The sequence below is a fragment of the Gekko japonicus genome, unplaced genomic scaffold, assembly GCF_001447785.1.
Source record: "Gekko japonicus isolate JY-2015 unplaced genomic scaffold, Gekko_japonicus_V1.1 scaffold2383, whole genome shotgun sequence".
Lineage (NCBI taxonomy): Eukaryota > Metazoa > Chordata > Lepidosauria > Squamata > Gekkonidae > Gekko > Gekko japonicus.
In genome coordinates this window covers 84,250-97,026 of record NW_015174909.1, presented here as the reverse complement: position 1 = coordinate 97,026, position 12,777 = coordinate 84,250, and the positions used below count along the sequence as shown (strand labels likewise).

At 47.7% G+C, this 12,777-nt stretch overlaps 1 protein-coding gene across 1 annotated transcript in view; it reads right to left on the bottom strand.

The window, feature by feature from the left end:
* Positions 1-697: 697 nt before the first annotated feature.
* MEX3C (mex-3 RNA binding family member C) overlaps positions 698-12,777 on the bottom strand; it is a 66,580-nt gene continuing 54,500 nt past the window's right edge. The window contains exon 2 of the mRNA XM_015425025.1: positions 698-3,605. Coding sequence (XP_015280511.1) covers positions 2,377-3,605 — 1,229 coding nt within the window. The 3' untranslated portion in view covers positions 698-2,376. The remainder of the gene's footprint in view (positions 3,606-12,777) is intronic.

Genomic DNA, 12,777 nt, shown 5'->3' with positions numbered 1-12,777 from the left:
CTCTGGTTGATACCAGGTCAATCACCCCAAGTGGCTTGAAGACCATGAAAACAGCAGAGTCAAGAAAAAACATTCGAGTTAATGGAAACAAGTCTTTATTAAGTAACTTTTAATATCAGAAAAATAAAACTCTTATAATTCTCTTTACAGCAAATATATAATATCAGTGCTTTGGCCACCATAAGTTAAAGGCCCTTTATCATAAAATATATATGGTTTTTTTTTAAACTTTACTTAAATTGAATTTATAATCCCTATGACCTCCCTACATATACATAACAAAAAAGAGTGTAGTAAAATTAGCAAATACTAAACTATATCGAGAGCTGTCATTCTTGAGTCTGTGGTTTATAGAAAACGATACACGCACCTAACGTCTGTTAGACTCCTTGGCTTTAGTAGTTGCAGTGTACAACGCAATAAAATACAAAATTACATGCTCGGTGAACAAGATGGCTCGTATCTACAAGACTGCCGCTAAAGATTAAGGTTTCAATACTGACATTTAAACTATCCTACAAGCAGTTAGCGTTAAAGTTATGCATCTCATAATAATAACAATAATAATATGCCATCAAGGCAACCTTTTTTACTGAAAAAAAATAAAAACCGTTATCTGTAAACTTTTTTTTATACGAAATGTAACTCTTTCAAGTGGAAATAAAAAATAAAGATTTCTGTATATTTACTAGTCCGATACACATAGAATTTGCTTATACTGAGGAGGGGGGAAAAACTATTTTGTTTCGACTTGGGAAAATATTGCTCAAAAAACAAAAAAGAGAGAGAGAGACAGATAAAAAAATAAATCCATCAGAACTTCTGAGTGTTTTTTGTTTAAATGCCAGCACAGATTTGGGTATATTCTGAGGATGAAGAAGTGAGAAACATCCACAGGTTGAAATGTAAAGAAAAACGGGGGCTGGGAGCTCCTTGGGACAGAGAAGGGTTGTTTTGAAATGAGATAAACAGCTTGGTGGGGGCCGCAAACACAATTGCTTCCATGAATGGGACCGGTGGGGGGGGGAGCGTGCAAATTCGAGAGTCCCCCCCCAACGTTACTTTTAAAAAACCCACGTTTTGGATAATGTGCAAATTTAACAGATGAAACGTGAAAAAGAAAAAGAAATTCACATTTTTTTCAAACAGAGTTAAATTTAAGAACCGCTTGATCCAATGAGCCAATGGAATGTCAGCATCCTCGCTCTCGGCACTAACGGGTGCATTCGACCCACAGCGGTTCCCCTCCCCTCCACCCACGAATATTCCCTCTAATGCAAATGGAACAGTGGGTGGGGGGGGGGGGGGGAAGAAGAGCCAAGTGGACTGCACTCAGCATGGCAATGCTACAGCCCTTAGTGACGCTCGCCCAGATTCAAAATTCCACGCGTGCCCCACCGTGCCCATGGAAATTTCCAATCGTTTCGACAGAGGGAGCCAATCTGCCTGACCAGAGAACCGTACGTGGGACACCGGGGGGGGGGCTTTGCTTCAAATGTATTGGGGAAGCAAAGCTCTTGCTGGTGGGAGAACTTTGGGCAAGCAAGCATGCATGATCAGTAGTGATGGCCGAGAGGAAGCAGACTTCCCACAATTCAGTGGCGGAAGACCCACACGTTCCTGATTCTCTTTAATTTGCATACTGAACGAGAAGGGGGGTCACAATTCATACCATCCGCCTCCTCTGTCCCCCCCACCCCCACCCCAGACAATGATCTCATAAATTTAAAAAGTAAAGTTACCCCTACGTGACTCATCCAAATGCCAGGAAACCGGATTTGTGCATCATAACAATTATTGGCAACACTGGATAAGGGAAGCCGATGCCTTAACGGAAGGAGGGAGATGCCCCCAAACCTGTTTTGAAAAACTGGCAGTGTCAAGAAGGCAGCATTGGAAGTGTGTCTGATACATTGATAAACCTTTGCACCCTCCCCCTTCGCTGGCAATTCAGGGACCTACAGGGCTTTCCGCCCTCACGAGCGCAAACCACCAAGACAGAGTCAAGACGATCTGGAAAGCCCGCGAACATTCGGCACATTTTATCCTGTTACGAAACCGATCTGAGTCCCCATCCCTCACACTCTTGCCGTGTCACAGCTTCATTCTCAGGCGTTAAGTCTGCCACCAGGCGCCACAGCTGGAACCAAAATGGACAAACATCGGCTAGGCGTTGTGTTAATTGCACAAGCCTTGTTTTTTTTGTTTTTGTTAAACAACAACAACAAAAAAGAGTACATGCCTCACAAACAACGTTAGCCTAACCCCAAGAAATCCCGATAACAGTCTGAATTCATTATAAGTTTACTTAGGGGGTACCATTACATCCAAGCCATTAAGAGTTTAAAAAGTCCATATATAATATCTTCTATATATTTAAGAGTGAATCTGAATCGCCTGAGTAACAGCTGTCTGGCAAACTGGACACGAAGGTGTTTCTTTTTCACAGATCTTGTTGGCACATTCCATGCAGAAGAGGTTGTGGCCACACGGAACCAGGGCAGCGATTACTTCGTTCTCAAAGCATATCACGCAGTCGTGCTTCCGTCTGAGTTCTGGAGGGGAACTAGACGTGGAACCGCCGTTGGAAGAAGAATAGCTGTTGGTACCATTGGAAAAAGCAGGGATGTAGATCGGGAGGCCGACCTGGCTGACTGTACTGGGTGGGTCGCTTCTGACTCTCCTAGCCAGGGGATGTTCAAGGGTTTCGGGAAAGGTCGGTGACAGACGAGGAGTGGATGGCTGACTCCCTCTCCGCGGAGCTTTCGTGTTACTAGCGGGGTCACTGCTGAAACTGGAGAGTGGGTTGACAGGTTCGAAAGGTGTCCAGATGGTCTGAGAAGGTGTCGGCAAGGAGTCGTACGCAGGAGAGTCAATGACGAGATCTTCTGCCCCCACGGGAGGCAACGTTTCCCCAAACCAAAAATTGCCTGTGCTAAATGGGCTTGTCGGGCTGAAGTCAGCCAACCTATTGCTTCCAAAGTAGGAATCGGTGGAGCCGCTTCCCAAAGAACTGGAGCTGTCGTTTCTGTAATTCGAAATCATCCTGGTGCGGCTCGGAGGAGGTACTGGATTGGAAGCGAGCCAAGCCGGTCCCAGGCTCCCCCCTTCAAAGCTCACGTCCGTACCATTGTAATGGAAGTCGTTTTCTTCGTTCAGTTCAATGTAGTTTCCAGTGCGCATGGCGATGTGCATTTCTATCTCTTCACGGGCACGGTCGACATTTTCAGGCATGCCGGTGACCTCGAAGACTGGCTCCTTGTCTCTACTGGGAGTAACTATGTAGGTATGAGTCTGCTGCTGGATCCTTTTGATCGTAGCGCCTTTGGGGCCAACCACGAGCCCGACCACCCGGTAAGGCACCCTGACTTGGACTGTGGTTTGCCCCGGCAGGTTGGGGTTGCAGGACAGTCCTCCCAGAGCCGGGCCGTTTTTGTTACGTGACGCTCTTATCATGGAGAAGTGTTCAGCAGCAGAAAGAATTTCCCTTTTGGCCATGGCTACATCTTCTTTGCGTCCAGTGACGACAAAAATGGGCTCTTCTCCACGGACAGGGGTCTTGATGTAAGTATTCGTCTTGGCTCTCAAGGCCTTGATCTTGCAGCCTGTTTTGGAGAAAACACAACAAGGACAGAAAGAAGAACCACGTCAGTAAAGAATCGTGAACGGAAGCACAAGCCTTAGCCGCTGAATAACTGGTGTTTTAATCCCCTGTGCTCCCCATTGATCTTAGCAGAAATCCTCTCATCAAATCACTTTTGTTCTTGTTTAGTGGAAACGGGGGGTCGAAGGACACCTGACCGAACCCAACCATCACCCCCCCAAAATAGAACGCTGTTTCTGACAGTGTTGCGCTGAGTCAGCCTTGCAAATAAATTCTCAAAAGCCAGCTTGCAGAAATATCTTTGCCAGCCTGTCTGCCCACAATTCTAATCACTTGGAAGTCTCAAAGTAGAAAAAAACAAACAAAAACGGAACAGGTTTTAGAGACGCTTCCATGCCTTTTGCATGCTTCCTTGTCACTGTTTACAAGCCCTATTTAACCCACTGTGGTTAAGGGGGGGGGGGAAGGGAGGGTTTCTTCTCAGTCTATTTCTATCCTGCTTCTCCTTTGTGGAATTCAATTATTTTAGCCCCCAAATCGCCTTCGCCTGAGGAATGGGGGCTTGCCCCAGGCAACGCAGCTGAGATTCAGAGCACAGACCCTGAATGGCAGGTTCCTGAGTCCCTTCATGATACCTGCACTATACTGATTCAGGATTTCTCATTTCCAAGTGGAAAAAAGCAAGAGTCCAGTAATACCCTTAAAGACTAACAAAATATGTGCCAGGGTTTGAGCTTTTGTGAGTCACCGCTCACTTCTCCATATATGGGACCAGTGACTCATGAAAGCTCCGACCCTGCCACAAATGTTGTTGTTGGAGGAGAAAATTGGATTTATACTCCGCGGCTTACAAACTCCTTTCCCTTCTCCTCCCCCCAACAGACACCCTGTGAGGTAGGTGGGGCTGAGAGAGATCTGACAGAACTGCTCTTGAGTGAAAAGCTCTGACAGAACTATGGCTTGCTCAAGGTCATCCAGCAGCTAGGAGTGGGGAATCAAACCCGGTTCTCCCAGATTAGAGTCGGCACACTTAACCACTACACCAAACTGGAGAAGGAGATTGGATTTATACCCCACCCTTCTCTACCCAAAGGAGTCTCAGAGCAGCTTACAATCCTTGTACCTTTCCCCTCCCCGCGACACCCTGTGAGGTAGGTGGGGCTGAGAGAGATCTGACAGAACTGCTCTTGAGTGAAAAGCTCTGACAGAACTATGGCTTGCTCAAGGTCATCCAGCAGCTAGGAGTGGGGAATCAAACCCGGTTCTTCCAGATTAGAGTCCGCACACTTAACCACTACACCAAACTGGCTCCTGGTGCTCCTGGACTCTTGCTTTTTTCTACTGCTACAGACAGACTAACACATCAACCCAAGTGGTTAGTTGAAACTGGACACAGTTATCAAAGGCACAGTGGGCATTTTCTAGTCCCTTCCAACTGGATGGAAGACGTTACATGGAAAGCACAGAGTTGGGGTAGGGAACTGGACTTCAGCCATTTAATTTTCTAGGCTGCCTGCACATGCTTTACTTATAGCAAGACTTCCAAGCACCGTTTTCAACACTAGTGTGTTACGCTTGCAGCCAGTGTGCTTCTCAGTATCAAGTCCTTGTGTTATCACAGCACATTTCCCCCAGTAAGTCTGCACTCAGCATGTTTTGCTAAGATGGCAATTATATCTCCTATATAGCATCTGCCACGGGCAGGAATTTGAGACAGGCAAAGAGGCAGTCCTGGCGACGATAGCCCCATTGCTTGAGCCAATCAAGGATGAAACCCAGATAGCTTTTCTGAGAAAAAGAATCCTGAGAAAGCTCTCCTTTATCCAGTAAATCTGGGCCTACCAGCAACCGTCCACTCAAGTGAGTCATCTGAGCTCTTTCTGAGCCCGGAGGAGGAGGAGATTGGATTTATACCCTTCACTTGGGAGTCTCAGAGCGGCTTATGAACTCCTTTCCCTTCACCTCCCCACAACAGGCAACCTGTGAGGTAGGTGGGGCTGAGAGAGCTCTTTCAAGAACAGCTCTGACAGAACTATGGCTTGCCCAAGGTCATACAGCAGCTGCACATGGAGGAGAGGGGAATCAAACCCGGTTCTCCCAGGTTAGAGTCTGCACACTTAACCACTACACCAAACTGGCTCTCAAAAGTTAATTGAACGTTAGAGACTTTTAACTAATGTTTAAGTGTGTGCACCTAAGTACATGAATCCAGGACAAAAAATTATGAGCAGGAATGGTACCACCTCCCTCCTCCCTTCTTGGGTAAAAGGATATACCCCCTGCTCTGTTTAGATAACCCTTTTCTACTCATCCAACACATGGGAAATTTCAAAGGACAGAAAGAATAACAAGACCAGCCACGCCTTCCCATTCCCAGTACACCATTCAGATCCTGCTATCCCACAGTTGCATGGGCACAGGTGTGACACTTCCAATAACAGCCTCTAAATAAAAACTGACCAAAATGCATTTCCTCCTCACATGCTCACTCCAGGCCCCACAACACATCTAAACTGAATTATTTGTTCATGCTATCCAACATCCACGTGAAACCACGGAGCGGGGTCATACGGAGTTTTGGTGTGCGTTGCCATCAGTACGCCGATGACATGCAGCTCTATTTCTCCTTTTCATCTTCAGCTGGTGAGGCTGTGGATGTGCTAAACCGGTGCCCGGCCATGATAATGGACTGGATGAGGGCTAACAAACTGAAGCTCAACCCAGACAAGACTGAGATGCTGTTGGTAGGCAATTCCTTGGATCGGATAGGAGGTGTCCAACCTGTTCTAGATGGGAGTCGCACTCCCCCTGAAGGAGCAGGTTTGCAGCTTGGGGGTGCTCCTGGATCCATCTTTGTCACTTGAGGCTCAGGTGGCATCGGTGACTCGGAGTTCTTTCTATCAGCTTTGGCTGCTGGCCCGGTTGTGCCCCTGTCTGGACATGGATAGCCTGGTTTCAGTGATCTATGTTCTGGTAATCTCCAGATTGGATTTCTGCAATGCACTCTACGTGGGACCGCCCTTGAAGATGGTTCGGAAGTTACAGCTGGTGAGGAATGCAGCAGCCAGCCTAATAGCTGGGACCCGAAGGTCCAAACATATAAGACCAATTCTGGCCCACCTGCATTGGCTGCCTGTATGCTTCTGGTCCCAATTCAAGGAGCTGGTTTTAACCTATAAAGTGCTACACGGCTTGGGACAATACCTGTCGGAGTGCCTCTCCGAGCCTCAATCCACCCAGACCCTGCACTCAGCCTCCAGGGCCTTCCCTCTGGGTGCTGACTCCGCGAGAGGCTCAGAGGATGGCAACAGGAGGAGGGCCTTTTTGGTGGTGGCCCCCGCCTTTGGAACAACCTCCCATCTGGGGCCCGCCTGGTGCCAGACTTGCCATCCTTCAGGCGCCAGGACAAGACGGCCCTCTTCACAGAGGCCTTCAAAGATGTTTCTGGATGTTCAGGGGCCCGACACGATTAGCGAGGTGGTGCCGTTAACTGTTCTTGCTGTTTTTACTGTTTCTACTGTCTTTTAATGTTTTATATTAATTCCTACTTGTTGTATTTTACTGTTTTGTATTGTTGTAAACCGCCCAGGGAGCTTCAGCTATGGGCGGTACAGAAATAATACTAATAATAATAATAATATGGAAGGATTCAAGATTGCTTTAGTGATTTCCTACAAAAAAAGCAATGCAGAATGGTTGTTACCCTTGGCTGTCTGTACTATTTGCATAATGTGGTTATTGGTAGCTTCTTCTTTAAACAAACAAAGTCTAATCTCTGCCTGGGAACGCCACTGCAGGCGGCAGCAGCCTGGAAATAACCTTTTGTGACATCTCAATAGACCGAAAAACAGAAGTTTAGCTTAGCTTACTGATATGTACAGTTTTCTTCACTGCCCCTGGGAAAGGGAAGTTTCCCCTTCTCTTCTTTTTGTTTTTTGTTAAGAGTTGTCACGCTTTATTTATTCAAGCATTTATGTGATGCTTTTCACCACAGCGGGGACCCACAGCGGCTTAGACTTTTTAAAAATGTAAACAGAGAGAAGAAAGGGAAAAGGCTTTCAAGTGCAGGGCTAGTCTCTCCCCTCCCCCGCCCACCCTCTTGCAGACCCTTCTCCCAGCTCCAAGTGGGTGACCCCCTTGGGGTAAGAACATAAGAGACGCCAATGTTGGATCAGGCCAAAGGCCCATCCAGTCCAACACTCTGTATCACACAGTGGCCAGAAATACTAGTGCCATCAGGAGGTCCACCAGTGGGGCCAGGACATTAGAAGCCCTCCCACTGTTGACCCCCCCCCCAAGCACCAAGATGACAGAGCATCACTTGCCCCAGAGCCCCTAGCTATACCTTGTGGCTAATAGCCACTGATGGACCTCTGCTCCATATGCTTATCTAATTCCCTTTTGAAGCCGTCCATGCTTGTAGCCGCCACCACTTCCTGTGGCAGTGAATTCCAAGTGTTAATCACTCTTTGGGTGAAGAAGTACTTCCTTTTATCCCTTCTAACCCGACCGCTCAGCAATTTCATGGAGTGCCCACGAGTTCTTGTATTGTGAGAAAGGGTAAGAGCCAAAGGCCAAGGTCCCTTTTGGGTTGAACCTCTGGGTCAGCTCGGGCTAGTTTAAAAGGTTAAAAGTGGAAGAGCAGAGGATGAGCTACCAGGTAACCAGGTCTTAAAGCTGTAATAAAGCGCCAGAATGTTGATTATGCTATTAGAAGTCCTTTTACTGATCAGATCAATCTGCAAAGTTCAAACTGACTAGAGGAATGATGGAAAGCAAAGCCCCTGCCTTCCCTCGCATTGTCCCGGCAGCTCCAAAGGCAAGAACAGATCCTAAGGTAGCTTCTTGTTCACTTCCTCACCTGGACATCCAATGAAATGGATAGGCAGTTGATTCGGGATGGACAAAAGGAAATACTTCTTTACACAGCGAGTGATTAAAATGTGGAATTTGCTGCCAGGGGATGTAGCGATACAAAGCTTCAGAAGGGGATTAGACAAATTCATGGAGGAGAGGTCTATCAGTGGCTACCTCTGAATCCCAGAGCCAGGAGACAACCTCAGGGGAAGGCCTCACCCTCTATGCCCTGTTGTTGGCCCTCCAGAGGAACTGACTGGCCACGGTGTGAAACGGGATGTTGGACTAGATGGACCCTGTGGTCTGATCCAGCAGGGCTCTTCTGATGTTCTTGTGGTTGACAACGTGCCACCAACAAAATTCAGTTTTAAGGTTCTGGACATCGAATATGGATAATGGGCAGGGAAGAAAACAAAGGAGAAGACCCGAACCAGCAGGCGTCTGCCATGAAAAACTTAATTCGGTTTAACCAAACTAAAAGAAGACTGTTATATTTGCCTTGTGAAGCAGAACAGAAAATGTTGCAACACCTAAGCAAACAACACAATGACGGAGACGGAGGGAAGATGAGCTTTGCCTCCTCTACTAGTTTTCTATAAGCACTAGTAAGGAAAGCCCGTCGTGGTGGTAGACGACGGGCCCTAGATAGGAAGGAAGGGCGAGTGGAAGGGAGGAATGGAGAAGAGGAGGTAGAGAGAGAGACACAGAGTTAGAGAGGGGGGAAAGAGAGAAAAGGGGGGGAGACAGAGTGGGGTTTATGGTATTATTTTGGAAAGAAAGGAAGGGAGAAAGTCCTGGGGCCTCCGCCGCCGGGCTGGACTGGGGGCGGGGGGTGGGGGGAACCGCCCGTTCGCTGGGCAGGATGGGGGCTGGAGGGGGGGAAGCCGGCGGACGGAGCCTATCGCTGGGCTGAAAGCTTACCTTAGTGTATGTGGGGAAGATGGCCGCTCAGAAGACGCTGGCTCCGATGACTGGCTCCCTCCCCTCCCAGCCACCCAGCCAATGGCAGGGCAGGTTGGCTGAGGGAGCCAGTCATTGGAGGCAGCTCTTCTGAGTGGCATATTTTCCGCCCATACACTAACGGGGCGCATTTTAGAATTCTGGCACCCAAAACTCCTTTATAATAAAGGAGAGATAGGAATGTAGCACGGATTGCACAGGTGTTGGGGAGACACGGCAAAACACGGACAAAGAGTGTGTGTCCTCTTCACAGCTCCCACATTATCCAGCAGCACCAGGGGCTCACAATTTAAAAATTAAATGCTCAACCTAGCTCCGATTTTATTCAAAAAGCAAGCTGGAAAGATACAATAATACCATGGGCTCAACACACAATTGGGAAGGAAAGCGGTGGAACGCATATGCTAGCAAATGGAAACTGGGCATACGCACGTCACGTTTTTACTTTGCTCAAACATAATCCAGCCTCGGAACGGAAAACGCCTGACCTTAGACTACCCTGGTCTTTGGCTTTCTCACACCAGAATGGAGGCAGGTGGCCCGGGATGTCTAGGGTTGCTAACCTCCAGGTGGCGGCTGGAGACCTCCCGTTATTACAGCTGATCTTCGGGAAAGAGAGATTGGTTCACCTGGAGAAAATGGCCACTCTGGAAGGTGGATTCTACGGCATTATACCCCACTGAAGTCCCTCCTCAGGCCCCATCCCCCAAATCTCTAGGTATTTCCCACCCCTAATTACAAGTGATTCCCAAAATTCATAGATCAGTTCCCCTGGAGCAAATGGATGCTTTGGAGTGTGAACTCTATGGCATTTTACCCTGCTGAGGTTCCTCCACAAACCCCACCCTCCATAGGCTCCACCCCCAAAACCTCCAGGAACGTCCCAACTTGGAGTAGGCAGCACTTTATCAGATGCGTTCGAGCCCCGGTGTCTCCTTGTTACGTTAAAAGTTAACACAAACAGGAGCATGGTTTCCTGTCCCGAAAAACACAAAATGCTCTACATCTCACAACAGCACTACAGAGAAGATTAGAATTTCAACAGCCAATCCATATGCAAAAGAACCTCCTCAGGAAAGCTCCTCCATTAGCATGTCACAGCCTGGGGAACTCCTACAAGATAATGACTCAGCCCGACCCCACCTTCCTGAGTAGATATAAATTACCTGCCTACCATTTTTCTTCTCACCTTGACACAAAGAGCACCCCCATCTTTCTGTGTTATACCTCTGAGGATGCCAGTCACAGCTGATGGCAAAATGTCAGGTCCTACAATGCCAAGACCATGGCCACACAGCCCGGAAAATCCCCAACAACTAGCAAACAGGAGCCTTGCAGATCTATTTTTCCACAGTGACTTTGAAAGGAAAGCTGACTCTACAGACTCCAAGGTCGACCTCTCCTCTCTGGCTTGGAGGGAAAAGAACTGCCATCAAAGGAAGCTGCAGCCTCCGACACCTGAAACTTCTGCCTGCGTCATCAATCAATGCTAAGTGAGTTCGGTTCATTGGAAACCAGCGGCAAAACACAGGCCCAAGGAATCACTGTGAAGATGGCCAGGCCAAAACGAAGGCTGTAAGGGATGACCTTCGGGTTGGCTTCCACTCTGAGTTCTACAACGTGCCGCTTCCGAATGTGCCACCCGGCAGCCCAAGGAGGCATTCAGCTACAATGAGTCACGCAGGGAGTATATGATCAAAGATGTGTGTGTGTGTGTTTTGCTGCTTCCTGCACACACAACTGGAAGCAGAAGCCCAAGGCTATAATGGGGGAAACTTGTGTCTCCCTCCCACACAGAGTTTCCAGGTCCCTGGATGTGTGAGAGACTGCAATGCGTGCTGGCAGTGATAAGGAAATGAAGGATCTGAAGCAACTGAGATATACCATGACAATAAATCAGCGACCCATAAGAAATGTTACCTAAACCTCGTGTTTTATTTTAAGATGCACCCAGATCATGGGGATTTACTTGGCGCGGACTTACTTTTTAATGCCCCTCTCCAAGCCTCTTCTCAATAACCCTCGCTTCTGGCCCAGAACTTCTGCAGCTCATTCTTTGCCTCATCCCCGATGGTCAACCAAGTCCCACCTGCCCCTTGCAGGTAACTAAAGCTATGTGCCTGAGAGCCATAAATCAGGAAAATGATTTGGGCAAACCCAAGACTTAAAAAAGCTTTAGGAACACATTTAAAAAGATATACAATAAGAAGAGAAGAAGAGGAGATTGGATTTATACCCCGCCCTTCACTACCCAAAGGAGTCTCAGAGCAGCTTACAATCTCCTTCCCCTCCCCACAACAGACACCCTGTGAGGTAGGTGGGGCTGAGAGAGCTCTCTCGAGAACTGCCCTTGAGAGAACAGCTCGGAGAGAACTTTTGACTGACCCAAGGTCACACCAGTAGCTGCATGTAGAGGAGTGGGGAATCAAATCCGGTTCTCCCAGATTAGAGTCTGCATTCCTAACCACTACACCAATCTGGTATGAGATAGTAACATTGTTCATTCATCGTCTGTCCGTTAAAAAAGCAAAGCAATTTGGATAAAGCAAAAGTGTTTTTTTAAAGAGTTGCACTACTCCTTATTTGACAATATGGGGAAAAAAGGGGAGGGGGATGCCCAAGCCACCAAAGCAAAAAATGCCCCCCCCCCGAGAGCTACTGATGGAAATTAAAAGCAAACAGACGTTTTTCTTCTCTTCGTTTTTGATAGAACAACTTGTCTAGCGGGGCCTCAGTTCTCCCAGATTTTATTTGAAACTTGCACGATATGGTGAATGATGAGGGCAGTGTGTCGTAGAGAAAAATGGCAAAGCGACTGCTCCCCAACGGATCCATCCTCCAAGACTTGCGTATATGCTTGGAAAGACTCTGCATTCAGTGCGTGGATTCTGTTTCAACGGGAATAACATTAATGAGACAAACAAGAACTTGGCAAACACGGGACCTCTTCCCTTGGGTGTCTCTTGAGAAAGCTGATAACCTTTCCCATACCCTTTCCCCCCAATTATTTTCTCCCTTGTTTCTTTATCAACATCTGCAGCAACGTTGACGATGCCTGGGAAGGTTAGCCTGATGTGTACAGGTGAATGGAGGCAAAACTGAGAGGGTGCAAAGGGCTGCTTGTATATTTTTCTGCATTACAGAACAGCAGGTGTGCAACAGACTGTAGGATGTGGGCAAAACTGAGAGGGTGCAAAAGAGAGTGACGAGGATGATCAGGGGTCTGGAGACTGAGCCCTATGAGGAAAGGCTGAGGGCCCTGGGAATGTTTAGTTTGGAGAAGAGGAGACTGAGGGGGGACATGATTACTCTCTTTAAATACTTGAAAGGCTGTCCTTTGGAGGAGGGCAAGGAGC